The sequence below is a fragment of the Grus americana genome, chromosome 21, assembly GCF_028858705.1.
Source record: "Grus americana isolate bGruAme1 chromosome 21, bGruAme1.mat, whole genome shotgun sequence".
In the NCBI taxonomy this organism is placed as follows: domain Eukaryota; kingdom Metazoa; phylum Chordata; class Aves; order Gruiformes; family Gruidae; genus Grus; species Grus americana.
Window position 1 is genome coordinate 2,233,732 of NC_072872.1, and position 15,332 is coordinate 2,249,063.

The window sequence follows — 15,332 nt, forward strand, 5'->3', positions numbered from 1 at the left end:
TTATTCGGCCACTAGTCTTATCTCTGCTTGGTGAAATATTTCTGCTCTCGCTACTTCATCAAATCTTGCCTTCTTGTCTCTCTTCCCTGGCACCTGTCAAATCAACGTGGCCCTCAAGGCTTACAGAAAGGTCTTGAACACAGAAATCCCCATACCGTGCTATCTAGACGGTTCAGATCATCTTCAGAAGCTTCTAGAGATAGGATGCAGTAGAATCTGGGCTGTGGAACTGCGTCTGGAATGCGAGGACAGAAAATAATGTTCAAAGTGACAGTATTAATTAGGCAGTATTGTGTTATCCGCTCTCCTCCATCCCTACAACCTTTCACATTTTAAGACTAGTATCAGATTCTACTAAGCTAGCTCCATGACACATTACATGTGCTTTTATACCCATGGTATATGCAGCCAAAGTTTTCCTACTTATACAATCCTGGCATAATAAATACACACTTATTTTAATTACTTGTAGTATACTCCTAGACAACAATGATTTTGTTTAATAAAACTTTGTTTGCATTATGTGCATTTTTATCTGTCTATTGTAACTATGTTACCCACACCAGGGCACAGGAAAGGCTCTCGCTTATTTGTAAAAGCAAATCTTTGAATAAAAAGTTCTCTACATTTCTTTCTTACCTGATGAACAGTGTTTGGTCCAGTTTTCTTCCACTTCTTTAAACGCATGATAAAGTGGGACAGACGTTCGTCTGCTACTGTCCTGGGATCCACTCACCCAGCCAATGGGTGGAGTCAGCAAATTGTATTGCACCTAAGTTAAAAACCAAACAACCAAACCAAAAATTACCCATGGCATCTTTGTCATTAAGGGGTAGGGGAGAAAAATACCACCGCCAGAAAAAAAAAAAACAGAAAATACAAACAACCCTATTGCTAAAACAATCATTCCCAGCTTCTGAGGGAAGCCCCGGACTCTATCTGATGATTTTTCTTCTGTGGTGAGCAGCTTCAAGCTTCCAACAACTGAAAAAGCCATGCACAAAACACTGGCATCCCATTAACGAGAACAGTGCCAAAAACCTCAACAGTGAAAAGCTAAAGCAAGGACATGGTATACAAGGTATTTGTGAAATGCTGCCTAAATACCCAAATTCTCAAGATTTTGAAAAATAAGGCAGGGCGTTCGTCCTGTCCCTACCAGGATTTATTAGGACAGTAGTTACATCAGGAATTTACACTCAAACTGAACCTGCTGCTAGGAATCAGCAACTGCAATCATACATTATAACTCCAACGGCCGGTAACAACATCAAAACTGATTTACTCACAGAGGCCATGAAGAGATCAGAATACACCAAATAATCGCCTGTTACAGATTTCTGCTGGGTGACCAATTAAATATCCAGAACATGATGTCAAAATCTTACCTGTTCAAATAGGTACATGGGGGCCTTGGAATACTGATGGAGCAGGTAGTCAAACACCAAGAGCAGACGTGCCACGATAAGTGGCACAGAACATTGCTGAGTATCCATGTTCACTGTCAGCTCCACAATTGTCTGGATGCAGAGCATCATGATAGATCTGCGGCCCCTCTCAGAGAAATTGTGAAAAATAAGCAGCAGCAGCTGGAGATGTTCAACGTTCAGATCTTCTGTGTCACCAGGAAGAGTCCCCTGCAAGGCATTTTGCTTCAGTGTGCCCACAAACCTGACAACAAGAGAGGAAGTTTATAAAGTTTACTTTTCTCCTTGCTTAGGTCCGTCTTTAAAATCTCTTTAACTAGATGTTAGAGAAACATTTTCATAATCATATTTTTCTGCTTATTCTTCTAATACCAGCAATTTCACGCATTATTCACTACATTATGTATTGGAATAAGACTATGCAAACAGCAAAACCTACATAAATTCCATTAGTGGCAAATACATTTGATGGAAAACATGAACAACCATTCAAAGGGAGAAAGAGCAATGCACGCTTTCCCACAGGAAAAGCTATCCGCTATAGCTTTCAGTCAGCTAAACCCTATCGGACGCTTTCACATTCAGGTAATGGCACAGAGAGGAAAAAATCTTGGCACCAACGTAACAGAACCTACCAGAAACTACTGAAATCAGACATTCACTTTCCCTTTTGAAAACCAGCGTTGCTGTAAGTAATTCAGACTCCACCCACTTAAATTCTGCTTCTAGGTTTCATTTCCTACGCTGTAGGCGAAGGACTCCAGCAACGCAGAAAACTAACCCTCTGCTCCTCCGAGCATCGCATACCACCACCACTCAGAGAACACACACACACTACGCTGGTCCCAGAGAATTTTCACTTGATAGAAAATCAGAGGGGTAAGAGATGACTGACTTTCAGCTTAACATAAAATTATCTCACCTTTCCCAAACTTTAAGGCATTCTGGAACATCAGGATCTCCCTGGGCAGTGGCTTTATGCTGCCAAATCAGGAGAAGCCGTGAAAGCACCGACAAACTTTGAGGATGGATGTAGAGAGGCCATGGACCTTCAGAAAAAGGGGCCACTCCCAGCTGCTGAAGAAGTGTGTTCTGGAACAAAACACAGACTTGTTGAAAAGGGGCAAGTCCTGTCTGATGCTTTAATTAAAAGCACGATCTGAATATACAGATGGTAATAAATATTAGGGCTCTCAGGGCTTGTAAGGGTTCACACAGCAATATCTCTCCCATCTCAAATATATAGCACAGCTACCGAGGGACACTTACACTGTCACTTTGCCACCTAAAGCACAACAAACTTTCAACTTCCAGGCCAATGCAGAAAAAATGGCATTAATGGGCTCTACTCACTTACTGTGGCATCACAGCAGGAGAAATTATGCTACTATGTTCGGTATCTAACCATTTGGAAGAAGACCCTTTGACTGACCACAGTAATGCTTGTTTCTTTTTAAATATAGTAAAAAACCAGATTTCTGAAAAGTCCAAGTGCTTAAAAAACAAACACAACAGAGTCTTTTAAATACAGTAGAAAGAGTCAACAAAAAGTATAGGGATTGAGTTCACTGATTGGCAAGCAGATTTATAACCTCTGCTTACAGCGTTAAGTCGGGTCAGCCCATGACCTAGCAAAGAAACCTAGAGGGTACAAAGTTAGTACATGAAAGCAAAAGGATTAATTTGACTCTCTCCTGAGAGAATTCCAAGGCCTTCTGGCATCAGCCCTGACAGCAAAGCAAATCTGCGGGAATGCCTCTTGATGAACACACGGATAGATAGAGGCAACTCTCCAAAACAAAATATACAAACTCATTTCCTTTTCAGCTCTCATCACCTTCAAAGTTCGGTGGATTAATTTGAACTCTAAACGTTAAGTGTACACTCTGCAGGATGTTTTGTACTGGATGATTGCAAAGGTCATCCAACTCATTGGATCCAAAGTATTCCAACCTCTGTGTGCAAAAGAATATACTCTAGTGCCAAATGGAATCATCAACACACTAGTCTAGGTGTGGAGAATCTGTGCAGAGACATTAACAGACACCAACACTTCTTCATTTTATTTATACCTTCAATCAAAAACTTACCTGCAAGGCAGGGGACTGAAGATCTGAGGTCACCAAAGAATGGTTGAAGTGATACAGCGCAGCAGCAAACTCCTCATCTGACGTGCCTGTAAGACAGGGATCAAGCCATTTTCTACTGTGGCTCTCCTGTATTTCAGATTTCCACATGGAGCTAGGAAAACATACACCTATAAATCCTATCGTTCTCTAACAGAGAGGTTCTGATCACTCACCCTTAAGCCCGTCCTTATCCACCTCTTTGATGATGCTAGCCAGCGTAGCCATGTGCTGTTCTGACAGAGACACGCTCAGGTAGTTGCGAATGAAGTTATTCCTGGAGTTCAGCATAGAAGTCGTGATAAAGTTCAAAATGTTTGAAGCTAAGCTCAAAAACTGAAAAGAAAAGAGAAGTATGCTATAGAAGCAACAAAAGCAGAGGGACTATAAGACAACATTAAACAAAAACTAAACCACCAGCAAAATAAATCAAGTCCCTTAACTGCACCCCAGCGGCGGAGTACAGGTTTACTCATCACAGTCCAGCTCACTGCACTCTGTGTTCTGTATCAGGACTGAATTTACAATTCTCCAAAAAGGTTGCAGCCTCTAACTTCTCAACTGCAGTTATTTATTTTTGTCTTTACCCGAGGGAGTTGGAGCTAAAAGTATTCTGTCAGCGAGTCATTTCGCTTATAGTTCTGCCCTCGTTTCCCTTCTCCCTCTGTAACCCAAATAGATATTATCTTCAATCTTTGCTTCCCTAGCAGTAACAAATATGGTGATATTCCACCTGAGGGAAGAGTAGAGAAAACTTCTTTATTCAAAGCCAGGACAGTCACTGATGGTCTATCAGCGATGTACTTAAAATACCTGACATTTATCGTGTTGTCTGTCAATGTAGCTAGCCACTGACAAGTAAACAACACTACAGTACATCAGGTATTTCATTAAGCCTGAAGATCTTCCCATACCAACTCTGGATCTTTGCGGCTGGCCAGGATGTTCCCGTTCTCTCCAGCAGTCTGTTTGTTAGGGCTTTTCACTCTAGGCGAGCTCTCCAGAGGCGGTGGTGGAGGGGGTGGCGGCGGGGCCACTTTCTCTTTGCTTGGAGAGATTGTCTCTTCAAACCATTGCCCAAGGATTGGTTCGCTATCGTCATCTAACACAGGAGGCAGGAAAAACAAAAGCGGACTGTTATAAGCAACTACCTTATGCAAACTACTCAGCTTAGAAAAGGCCTGAAAACGAGTTGCAGTGAACACAGCTAAGGCATCTGCCATCTTCATTTGTCCTTTCCAAATCACAAGGCTCAGCACTTTCACAGCAGTCCAGCAGGAATTTACAAGACGACATTATTTCCACTCTCCTCTTGAGCAAATACTGCCAAATCCCAGCCACTCTGGCTTTAGTTTACACAAAAGAGTACAGTCAGCATTACTTCTGCCAAACGGATCTTACAAACTGTTTCATATTTTCAGCGTTACGTGACATTCCTGACCAAGAAGGCAAAAGACCAGTAGCCAGGTTTCCACCAAATCTGAAAGGCAGCGTAAAATCCTGACTTACGTTGTTTGCTGCAAACTCTATTACCTTGGCTGCTGTCCTCCTCGGTGCTGCTAAAATCATCCTCGTAGTAAGTATTAGAATCAGTGGAGGCACTTGCATCACTGCTCATGGAGCCCTTCCTCTGACGCTGCAAGACACAAGCCTTAGAAGAACAGCAGAACAAGTTAACTTTTAGGATTATGAAAGATAAGAATTTGAAAACTAAAACAACTTCCTGATGCATTTTAATTTTCTTCTAGCAAATTTGTCCCAACTAATTTATTAACAGTTTTTCAAGGCTTCTCCCCCTTAAGTTGTATTAAAAATTACACAGGATGGTTGAAAACAAAGAATCTATGCCAAGCTTGTAAGCAACACTTCAAGTAACAGCCCTAACTTAAAAGCATCCATTTTGAATACAGCCTTTTCATCTTCTCACTGAGCTTACAAATACCACTGAGCTCACAGAAAAATTGTATTAGAACATGTTTGTCACATTTACATCTCAGAAAAGAGGAAAGAGAGAGGCCCCACTTGAAGGCTTCTTAGAGAAGAATCCTGAATTCCTCTTAGCATAGTCACAGTTTGTAAAGTGAGAACTTTCCAGGCAGATAACACTTAGTAGGAGCGGTTCAGCTACAGAAGTTCTCTAGCTGTACGCCAGTTCCTACCTTTCTGTAGGAAGTAGACAGCAAAGTCAGCAGCAAATTAGTGAGTGGTACAGAATCTATCAGCCGCTGAATTCTCTGGATGGATGTGCTTTGAGCCATGATATCCAGCACTGCTGGCGGACCATCACTCTCCCAGCCCTGGATGAAGGCATTGAAAAGGGAATTTAAAGTGTGTTTCTGTGGCGAGGGCAAAATGTTTCACAAGAACATACGTGCTACCTATGTACCTTGTGCAAGGCCTCCACTTGCAGATCTTGAAAGAGTGATGACAGCAATTTGATAGCATGATTTGCTAGCACCACTGACAGAACACCAAAACCTTGATGCCTACAGAAACATAAAGCATACAATGTATTTGCAGGGGGAAAATTATATATATATATATATATATATATATATTAAATTGAGTAAATTGACTGCTTTGCTAAACTGAAGATGACGACTTCTCTTCTTTCCATGAATCAAGACTTACAAACGGAGATAAAATTTGAAGAGACCAACAAGATTCTGCAGTAGTTGCTTGCTGGGCATGGTTAGATACATGGACAGTGATTACTTCAACGGGGTATTTACATACCCTTTCCCAGGTCCTAGTTTAGGAGACCCAACGCCTTCCTTAGTACGAGCAATAATGTCTCTGACGCGAAGAGCAGCCAATGGATCCTTCTCTTTTCCCTTATCAGCCAAGGCTGTGGGGCTGAGGTTCAAGATGAGGAAGAGGCTGTTTAGCAAACACCAAGCCCCGAGCAGCTGGAAGTTCTGATAATGCTATCATCCCAAAAGTGAAGAGACGGGGGGGAAAAAAAAAGCACCAAAAAGACAAAATAGTGTCAATGCAAATGCCAAAATATACCAGCACGAACACAGTGAAAAAGGCTTCCTGAGACGCAAATCTTACCTCACCCCCTGCACGGCGTGAATTGCTGATGGCTTGCCCAATCATTTCATAGATTTCAAGCTGAAAATAAATCCAAAACCATGGTAATGTTTAAGCGCTCCAGTGGGCAACCATAAACCACCAGGCACGCTTTAAAAAACTCCAAATACAATTGCATTTTGCTCTCTACAATTCGCCGCCCCATCACTTCCTTTATCAGCAAGTGTAATGCCTGGAAATAACAAGCATGTATCGCGACCCAAATAAATACAAATTCTATGCACTTCACTTGCCAAAAATGAAAACAACAAACATGCTCTCTCGTCTACTTACACATTTCTGTACAATAGTAGCAGCATCATTTTCATAATCTTCTTCTTTGGAACTTGTTGACCCAGTTCGTACCTGCTGAGTGCTACCCACGTGTAGGATGGCCATGCAAGTTGCCACACTCACACCTGGTTGAAAACAAGCAGAGGTAACGTTCTTATTAAGACCCAGCCTTGGGACTTGGTGTTCCTACTTAGTTCATTAAAACAAGTGGTATCAAACGTGCCCATAACCTTGATGGAGCCGGGAATACTCAATATTACAGCTGACAGATTAAAATATCTTTCTGAAGTACCCCCAAAAGAGGCAAATTTTGTTCTACAGAAACACGTGAGAACAATTAAAGGAGGAAATGTTTTACTGTGTAATTCCATACCATTTTTAAGGCAATCTTCATATTTGATTGCCACATCTCTTTAAAATCTTACCCATATTAAGCACTCAGGATTCTGGTGTACTTAAACCACTCCTGGGAAATAAGGTTGATTTGGGGGTATAACCAATTAAGCTGAAGCCATAAGCATTGCAAAAATATATTATGTTCTGAACATTAAAAAAAAAGAGCAGAAATTACAGGCTATTAAGATGCTAAGTCACTCAGTTTTTCTCCCAGATACTGACAAGAACATTTGCAGAATATATCAGAATTTCAGTGTCACTATAACAATTTTCATCTTAACCCAGTCACCATACTACATAGTATGCTGCACAGCTTTCAAATTCATGAGAAATAAAGGTCACTTGTGGGCTGAGCCTCAAATGTGCAGGTAACAAAGCAGAGCAATAGCGAGACCGACTTAAAGCTCCAAAGAAAATAGAAGAAATCCATTCACCTGCGTAGAGACAGCTGAGAGCAAGAACAGTCACATCTTGGAGACGCGTGGGTGTCAGGGGCTCCAGTACAGGCAGAGACAGAGTATCCAGTGCCATGGTCACATCTATTACCAGCGAGTGAAATCTACAGTAACGACACACATCAAGGTTCAGCAGCGCAATGAACTCATCAGACAGCTCACAGGAGCAGCGCAATAACGGATACTGCATAGCTAGTGCAGTTATTTTCTCTCGTACGGTGCACCCAGCACTTAGCAAAGAAGAGCAATGACAGACTCTTACCCATTGCGAACAGCAGTGGCATCCGCCACTGTGGCTGGCATAATAAAAAATGAGTTGGCCGACACTGCATCCTGAAATCGATTTATGTATCGCAAAAAGTATGGGAGGTTCAGGCACACTCTCAGCAGTTTCTCAGAGCCACCTACCAAAAAAAACCAACCCAGCAATGTTATTTTCACTGTTTCATGGGAGAGCTTCTAAGCAGGACAGATCTAACGGTCATCAATAATCGACTTAATTACTCTTTGTGGTGAGAAAATATCATCATAGATGAGGCAACAGGATAAAGACTGGTTTACAACACACGAAGCAGATGGTGAAGTTTTTGTCAGTACTCTTAATGGGTGTCACAAACATGTCTGCGTGCGTGTTACGTGGCACACCAGGTCTAATTCACACCTGCTCAGTAATCCATCCCATAGGCTATTTTATATCATTCTCCTTTTTTTTTTCCTCCCAAAAACCAAAGCTACTGCATACAAATATAATGAGCTCATCTCCTCTGCAATGAAAAAAGCTACATTACAGCCACAACCTCCCTTGGGGACATCAGCAGGCAACCAAGTGAGTCCTAAAGAACAAACACTTTAGGTCAGAAAACTGCTTCCCATTCAGAGCTCTAAGCTGTAACACTGGAGAGTCATTTGCTCTAGCAGTTTCTTCCCCGATGCTGAAAAGCTGATTCTCACCAAGTTCTTGCAGGCTGGCCACATTCTGAGCGATGAATATGCTTTTTGTCTTTGCCGCAGAGGTTTGATCTGTGGAAGCTTGATCCTCACTCTCTCCTTCCACCTAAAAGCAAGCACATACTAAATATATCATGGAAGCATTAAAAATAAACAGTATTGCAGTAAATCTCTACACAGGAGCAAGGAGCAGCAGCAGAACTCAAAACAGCTATGAATATCGCTGAACATTAGCTTCCATGAGGCAACAAAACCACTACTGCCAATACAGCGCAAAGAGTATTTTGTCATTTGCCATTCCTCACCATGCAAGTAGTATTTAAATACTTCAGAAAGGTTTTCTTTACGCAGGTTAAAAAACTACCACTTACTGCCCTCTTTCCTTCATTAACGCTAAAATTCAGACTGCTTCTATTCTAAGGCTGTTTGTTCACCTGCGTCTCTGGTGTGACAGACGGTGATGAGGAGACTCTAGGGTTAAAGACTGATGTCAACTGATTGAGGAAGTTCATCTGCACTTCTTTCTGTCTTAGTTCTGGGCTCACCGGGGAGGCCAGCTCCTTCTGGTCCTCTACTGCAGGGGAAACAGCAAAACATCATTTTGTAAATCAAAACCATAGTATTTTCTATGTCTAACTCAAGTGCTGCAGTGACACGACCATAAATTAAACCACCTACCATCAGAGAGGGTTTTGACAGTCTGAGGCAGCTTGGCCGATTTCATCATTGCTGTGAAGGTAATAATTTCAGTTCGATCTAGGCGGCTGCAGCCCGTGCACAGCCCCTTTATCAGTAGAATGAGATGTTTCTACAAATAAAAAAAGACATCAAGTACAATTTAAACTCTCTTGATTCCAATTATTCCTCGATATCATTTATTCTAAGCAGCTGCATGAAGAATACTGCAACTTCAGCTACTAAGGCTACTGCGACATCTCAAATTCACTCTGATCTCATACCGAAGATCGTGACACCTTACTAACCGCAAGTAATTCTGGTTGCTGACATTGTCCCATGTGCTTGTTATGAAAAGCATCTGGAAAAACACTCTCTCCTATGACACGCTAAGGCTTTAAGCTGGCCCTAGCAGAAACTACGTTATGTGAACACTTCTCACACGCCTTTCCTCTTTGAAACAGATTTAATCTTTCCCAGAAGACTAAAACACTAAAAACTGGGGAAGAATCCATCTCTAAAAACTCAACAACAGTTTTGCTCCAGGTTGTTACACAAAACCGAATCAGACTGTAGGAAACTGCAACAGAATTAACCAAGGCTTCAGGTCACCTTCATTTCAGCTTGCTCACGAGCTGAAATTCTGAGTAAAGAACATGAAAGGAAGATTCAGCAGGTATTAGTCTCTACCTCAAGTATTTTAAGAACTTAATTAATTTTGCTTTATGCAACATCAGAGCAAATATTTCAGAATTAGAGGCCAAAGTCCATTTTTGCACTCAGGCTTGCCCACACGGTGAAAATCTGCGCTCACCTGCGAAACAGCACATGCTTCATCTGGGTTCTCTAGGCGCAGCAGTGAGAATTCAATCAGGACTTTACAAGCAGCTGCCACTGATTGCAATTGGTTTCTTGGTACTGAAAAAAGCAGATGCTAGTACTCAGTACAAGTTATTAAATAATTCAGCGTAATACGTTCCTAATGCTTTCAATAAAGCAGAACGCTATGCAACACACAGGCGTACACGATCTATCATTTTTGCTGAAATTGCCAAATTCTGTCAGCCAAAATAATATAAAATATTTAGAGTCACAATGTTTTGATCATTAATTCCAACACAGTAACATAACTGCTAAAGAATAACCTAAAAATCCTGAAAATGGATTTAAACTCTTCATTTGACCAAGAATTATTTTCCCTAAATGAAGTCAGACCAATAAATTAGCAACCAAAAAGTCAACGCCACCCAGTACTTGGTGGCCAAACACTCCTATCGACAAGTTTCCCTTTCCATCTGAATTGCCATTTTGCCAGTACAAAGCTAGCTTAAAGTATGATGCTAGATACAAATACCAAAAGGACAATGGTTCTACTTTACTTTTACTATATCCTAGTCATAACAGAAGAGTAAGAGAAGCAAAGGACAGGGAACACTTACTTAGACCACACACAGTAGTGATGTAATGTGTAGAAAGTGCAACGAAGGAAGAGTAAAAAGGCTCATATTGTTTGTCGTGGTGCAGGATTTCAGATTCACTGCAACAGGAGAACAGGAGATACGTCAAATGTATACAGCACAATAGCGGCACCACACAACACTCAAAATATGTTATATCTATTAACAGATGATTAAAATCCCATGCTCTTTCCAAATCACAGTTCTGAGGGCAGAATCCTCTCCCTTGTGTCCTGTCTCCTGTGTCCTCAGGACTGAGTTCAGCAGCAGCAGACAGATTAGGGCATCGGCATCGCTACCCGCATCGGAAACGTAAGGAAATAGTTCCAATGCTGCAAAAGTTTCTCCTTTACACCATAACAGCTCAGCCTCTTTAACAATCACTCTCCCAGTTGGAGATTTGTTAATCTTTAAGTTATTCTAAACTCAGCTGCCCATAAAGTTTGGAGTGTTTGTTCTGCTAACGCTAGGCAGGATTTGCCAGGATTGGAGCACAGGCATTCCTTTTCTGTCAAGGCACGGAGTCAACTGGAATATACACAATTCTGCAAAACAGAAGGATCAAAAGAGGCAACTGCATAACAACAGCAAATACACAACACAGCGTCTGCAACAAGCTGGGGAGTAAAGAGTTTTGGCAGGTGACGCAGAGCAGAGAAAAATGCATCCACTGTAATCAGCCTCGTGGGCAGACACTTGCAACTTGGCATTTCACATCAACTCAAACCAAAAGTAAAAATTGCAAAGCAAAATATGCATCAACACGCTGAAAGTCAAGCCTCTGAGGTTTCTTGGTAGAGCTCACTGGCCACAGAGAACAGCTATTTGTGCACAGAAATGATGTGTTAAAGGCTGCTGCCGTAAAGCGTCACACCACATCCCATTTGCCCAGAAACCTGAAGGCAACCACTTTGAGTACAGAAACACAGCTCTGCTTCCATAGTGAGCTCTGCCTGGATTTTTCCTACGACAAAACTAAGGGATGTGGGCACATGTCTATTAAATGCTTAAATTAATTTCTTCCATGTTTTCAGATGACAGAAATTTTTATTCCCTGAAACAAATGAGCAAGTTGGAATGATGATAGGAATGAACCTCACTAGCCACTTCTCAGGACACAGACTTCACCTCTGGCTGTACCCAACGAAAGCGGTGGTGTCTCGAGTTTGGCAATGCTAGCACTGCTGCAGAGTATGGCACTACAAACCCATGGATCCTTTCACCCGCCCGCACAGGATGATGCCAGCTTTGGCAGGGTGGGAAGAGGAAGAGGATGCACCTTTCCCAATTTATGCCCAGTCACTTTCCCTTTTACTATCCTAATGGGAGATGTGGCTGAAACAGAAGAAACCGTAGAATGTATCGTTTCTTCTGGAAAAACGAACAGAAAGAAATACTCAGGAGCCTTGTAGCTTTGATTTCCTAGTTCTGAATTTTTATTTTTTTTAATTTAGTCTATCCAAAAAGCTGAAGTAGCAAAGTAGCTGTTACAAAGTGAGAGGCTTCACTTGAAGAAATTCAGCAGTGTAACACACCTGACTTTCAACATCCCACTCACCAGGCTTCACCTCGCTCAGAGACTGAGGGTGCAAAAAAGTTTGTGCTCTCTTATATTCAGACACTGATTTTGCTCCCCTGCCTCTTTATCCTCAACTATAAATTAGCTGGAGTAGGTGTATGCAATGTGTTTTAAGAGGACAAATGAGAACAATTTGGGAATAATAGAGTACAGGAGAAACTGGCGGCTCCTCAATTAGCATTCTGCTGTATAGGTCAAGCTGTGCAAGATGCAATACCCACAAGGTATAAGAACACAACGGTGCAGAAACCAGAACAAGATAGGGAATTTCATCCGGATTGCACAATAAGAGGCTTGAGTTTTATTAAAACAAGTCATGGACTTGTTATGGCAGTGAAAAGTGGAAGGCATCTGTCAATCATCAAGTCCTTGCAAATAAACAGAAATAAAAGATAACAGCTTAATCTGTGATGTGCTAGTGTTATTTTGCACATAGTGAGATTTAATAACAACTTCCAGTTACTGTATTGTGATTTATTACTTAAATAACATTTGCTTCCCAGGGAAAACCATTCCTCACGCTAAGTGAGAAGCTCCCATGTCAATATGAAATATGATACATCAGCAACTGTGCTTTCTCAGCTTCTTTTTCAGTTCTGCTTCCAAACCTTAAACGGGCCCAAACTAGACTCTTCATGTAAGGCAGCAGGCACAAAAGCAGCCTCCTCCTTGCAAAGGCAAAGCAGCAGGTGCAGGAGTTCTCCCTCTACTGAAAACCCTTCCCTGAAAACCACCCTCCTTTGACTGTCACATGCTTTGTAAACTGCATTCCACTTCAGTTCCATCTTCCCAAGTCAGCGTTTCCATAATTTATGTCAAGTAAGAGTGAAGTCTGCCAATTCTTGAATATACCTGCTAACAGGGGAATTTCAGTAACTTCATGATGCTTAAACTTAAAAATTAAATATAAGCGTTGTCGAGAAAAGGAGTTTATTAATTTCTTTTGAAAAGAATGTTAGCGATTGTGTTGTCATTGCACCACGTTTATTTAAGGAGAAATCACCACTTTGCAGATGGTGTCAACCAATAGTCACACGACAAGAGCTAACAATCATCTTCTAAAAATAAGTTGAACAGATAAAATATTTTAGATTAGAAATCTAAAGATAGATTATTTGTTCAGAATAGAAGAGCACGGCTCCAAAACCAAACAAGCTATATTTTTTCCTCCATGATTTGCCACGTGCTATATCAAGGCATAAAATAAAAGATACCGTCCTGCAAGATTCCACAGGCCTTGCACTCGCATTAAATCTCGCTGGGACTGAAATGCAGTCAGCATGGGACACACAACTCAAACCTCAGGGCAGTGCTACTTAAAGGTAACAAACTGCCATCTCAAGTGGAAAATGGAACCATCGTTCTCACTAATGGAGGAAACAAACCTCTCCCAAAAGTCAAGCGCATCCACTGAAGCGTTTCTGTGATATTCTTCTGTCAAAAGAATCCAGTAATGAACTTTAAGCATAGTGATGGCAAGAAAAAGCAAAGCTGAAATGGGTCCTAAAAGAAAGATTAGCCTAAGAACCACCCATGACATAAATACTGAGTACACACAGGTTTCCAGGTGAACCACTGGTATATGGATATAGGCACAGAATGTTCATTCCAATCATCCCTTGTCTGGACCCTCAGACATTCTATATTAAGCAAAATACCCCAAGGCTTTATTTTATTCTCTTCCTTACAACAGTGTTTATTTTTTCTGTTTCCTAATAACTTATTGTGGTCAGGGCTATATCTTTGTAACTGAGCATAATGTTGTGGCATTCATAGTCAGTGTTTTAGAGCATAAAACAAGCTATAAGTTAAGTTAAATAGCTCCAATGAGTACTCTTATGCTCCAAGTCTAACCTTTCTGATTCAGAAAAGACAGCCTTGATTTCAGCTATATTTTTCCTTAAAATGGGAGATATTTTACTAGTAGAAACTCAAAAGGAAGTTGATGCAACACAACGACCCCCATGAGTCTGTCACCAGAGGAGACAGGCCAGGTGAGACAACAATTTTCACTGCAAAAAGCGGTACACGCTTGAACAAAAGCAAAAAGGCAAGAACAGTCCCGAAGCCTCTCCGCGGGGTAACTGTCAAAGGTGCTTTTGCTGCGGCCGAGCAGCACCCAACGCGAAGAGCCGGGCGTGCATCCTCATCCCCGCTTATTAGGTCCCAAGGGCACCACCCCGAGAGCCTCCCAGTCCCCAGGAAACCGGGAGGAGGCTGGGCGTGAGTAAACTCTCTGGACGCTGCTCGGGGCTCTCTTTTTCCCCGGCAGCCCCAGCAGCCGGCGCTGGCCACCGGTCCTGGCCACCGGCCCAGCCCCGCCGCTGTCCCCTACCCAGCACCGAGCAGGGCCGCTCCCCGCAGCCCCCCCCCCCCGGCGCTCCCCCCAGCACTAACACCGCGGGGCTTCCCGCCGCCGGGCGCCCGCCCTGAGGGAAGGACGCTGAGGGGAGGCAGGGGGCCCGGGCCGTACGCCCCCCCTTCCCTCCCTCCCTCCCCGCCCCGTATCGGACAGGTGAGCCCTCACCTCTCGATAACCGAGGAGAGCAGCTGCGGGAGCTCCTTCATCTCGAAGGCCGAGTAGGAGGCGGAGAGCAGCGGCCGCACGGCCACCTCCCAGCCCGGCTCCGCCGCGGCCCCCGCGCCGCCGCCCGCCGCCATCTTGCCGCTCCGCTGGGCGAGGGGGGGCCGCGGCGGCGGAGGGGGACGGAGGGCCGGAAGCACCTCCCCCCCCACGCGCCACCAGACAGGAAGTGACCCAATACCTACGCGCGCATCGCGCCTCCCGATTGGAAGAGGAAGGCGCTGCCCAAGCGCCTGCGCAGTATATGAGTCAGCAACTTTGCTGCGGCGCATGCGCCGTGAGGGTGTTTGCGGGCGGGGGGGGCCGCGCATGCGCC

The 15,332-nt window shown here is 43.0% G+C and overlaps 1 protein-coding gene across 6 annotated transcripts in view; it reads right to left on the reverse strand.

Annotated features, from left to right (window-relative positions):
- UBR4 (ubiquitin protein ligase E3 component n-recognin 4) overlaps positions 1 to 15,171 on the reverse strand; it is a 78,668-nt gene extending 63,497 nt beyond the window's left edge. For 5 of the 6 annotated variants that reach the window (XR_008580076.1, XM_054849287.1, XM_054849286.1 and 2 more), the window contains exons 1-21: positions 14,960 to 15,171; positions 10,836 to 10,933; positions 10,211 to 10,314; positions 9,400 to 9,529; positions 9,156 to 9,295; positions 8,725 to 8,827; positions 8,036 to 8,177; positions 7,753 to 7,877; positions 6,923 to 7,047; positions 6,611 to 6,670; positions 6,290 to 6,480; positions 5,940 to 6,039; positions 5,713 to 5,850; positions 5,087 to 5,204; positions 4,468 to 4,655; positions 3,730 to 3,889; positions 3,518 to 3,603; positions 2,350 to 2,519; positions 1,389 to 1,671; positions 640 to 772; positions 156 to 235 (exon numbers count right to left, since the gene is read on the reverse strand). Coding sequence is in view for 5 of the 6 variants with exons in the window: in XM_054849287.1 (XP_054705262.1) it covers positions 156 to 235; positions 640 to 772; positions 1,389 to 1,671; positions 2,350 to 2,519; positions 3,518 to 3,603; positions 3,730 to 3,889; positions 4,468 to 4,655; positions 5,087 to 5,204; positions 5,713 to 5,850; positions 5,940 to 6,039; positions 6,290 to 6,480; positions 6,611 to 6,670; positions 6,923 to 7,047; positions 7,753 to 7,877; positions 8,036 to 8,177; positions 8,725 to 8,827; positions 9,156 to 9,295; positions 9,400 to 9,529; positions 10,211 to 10,314; positions 10,836 to 10,933; positions 14,960 to 15,093 (2,808 nt within the window). In the remaining variant the exon portion in view is untranslated. The remainder of the gene's footprint in view (positions 1 to 155; positions 236 to 639; positions 773 to 1,388; positions 1,672 to 2,349; positions 2,520 to 3,517; positions 3,604 to 3,729; positions 3,890 to 4,467; positions 4,656 to 5,086; positions 5,205 to 5,712; positions 5,851 to 5,939; positions 6,040 to 6,289; positions 6,481 to 6,610; positions 6,671 to 6,922; positions 7,048 to 7,752; positions 7,878 to 8,035; positions 8,178 to 8,724; positions 8,828 to 9,155; positions 9,296 to 9,399; positions 9,530 to 10,210; positions 10,315 to 10,835; positions 10,934 to 14,959) is intronic. The other variant, XM_054849288.1, reaches the window with a different exon arrangement.
- Between the last annotated feature and the right edge of the window lie 161 nt (positions 15,172 to 15,332).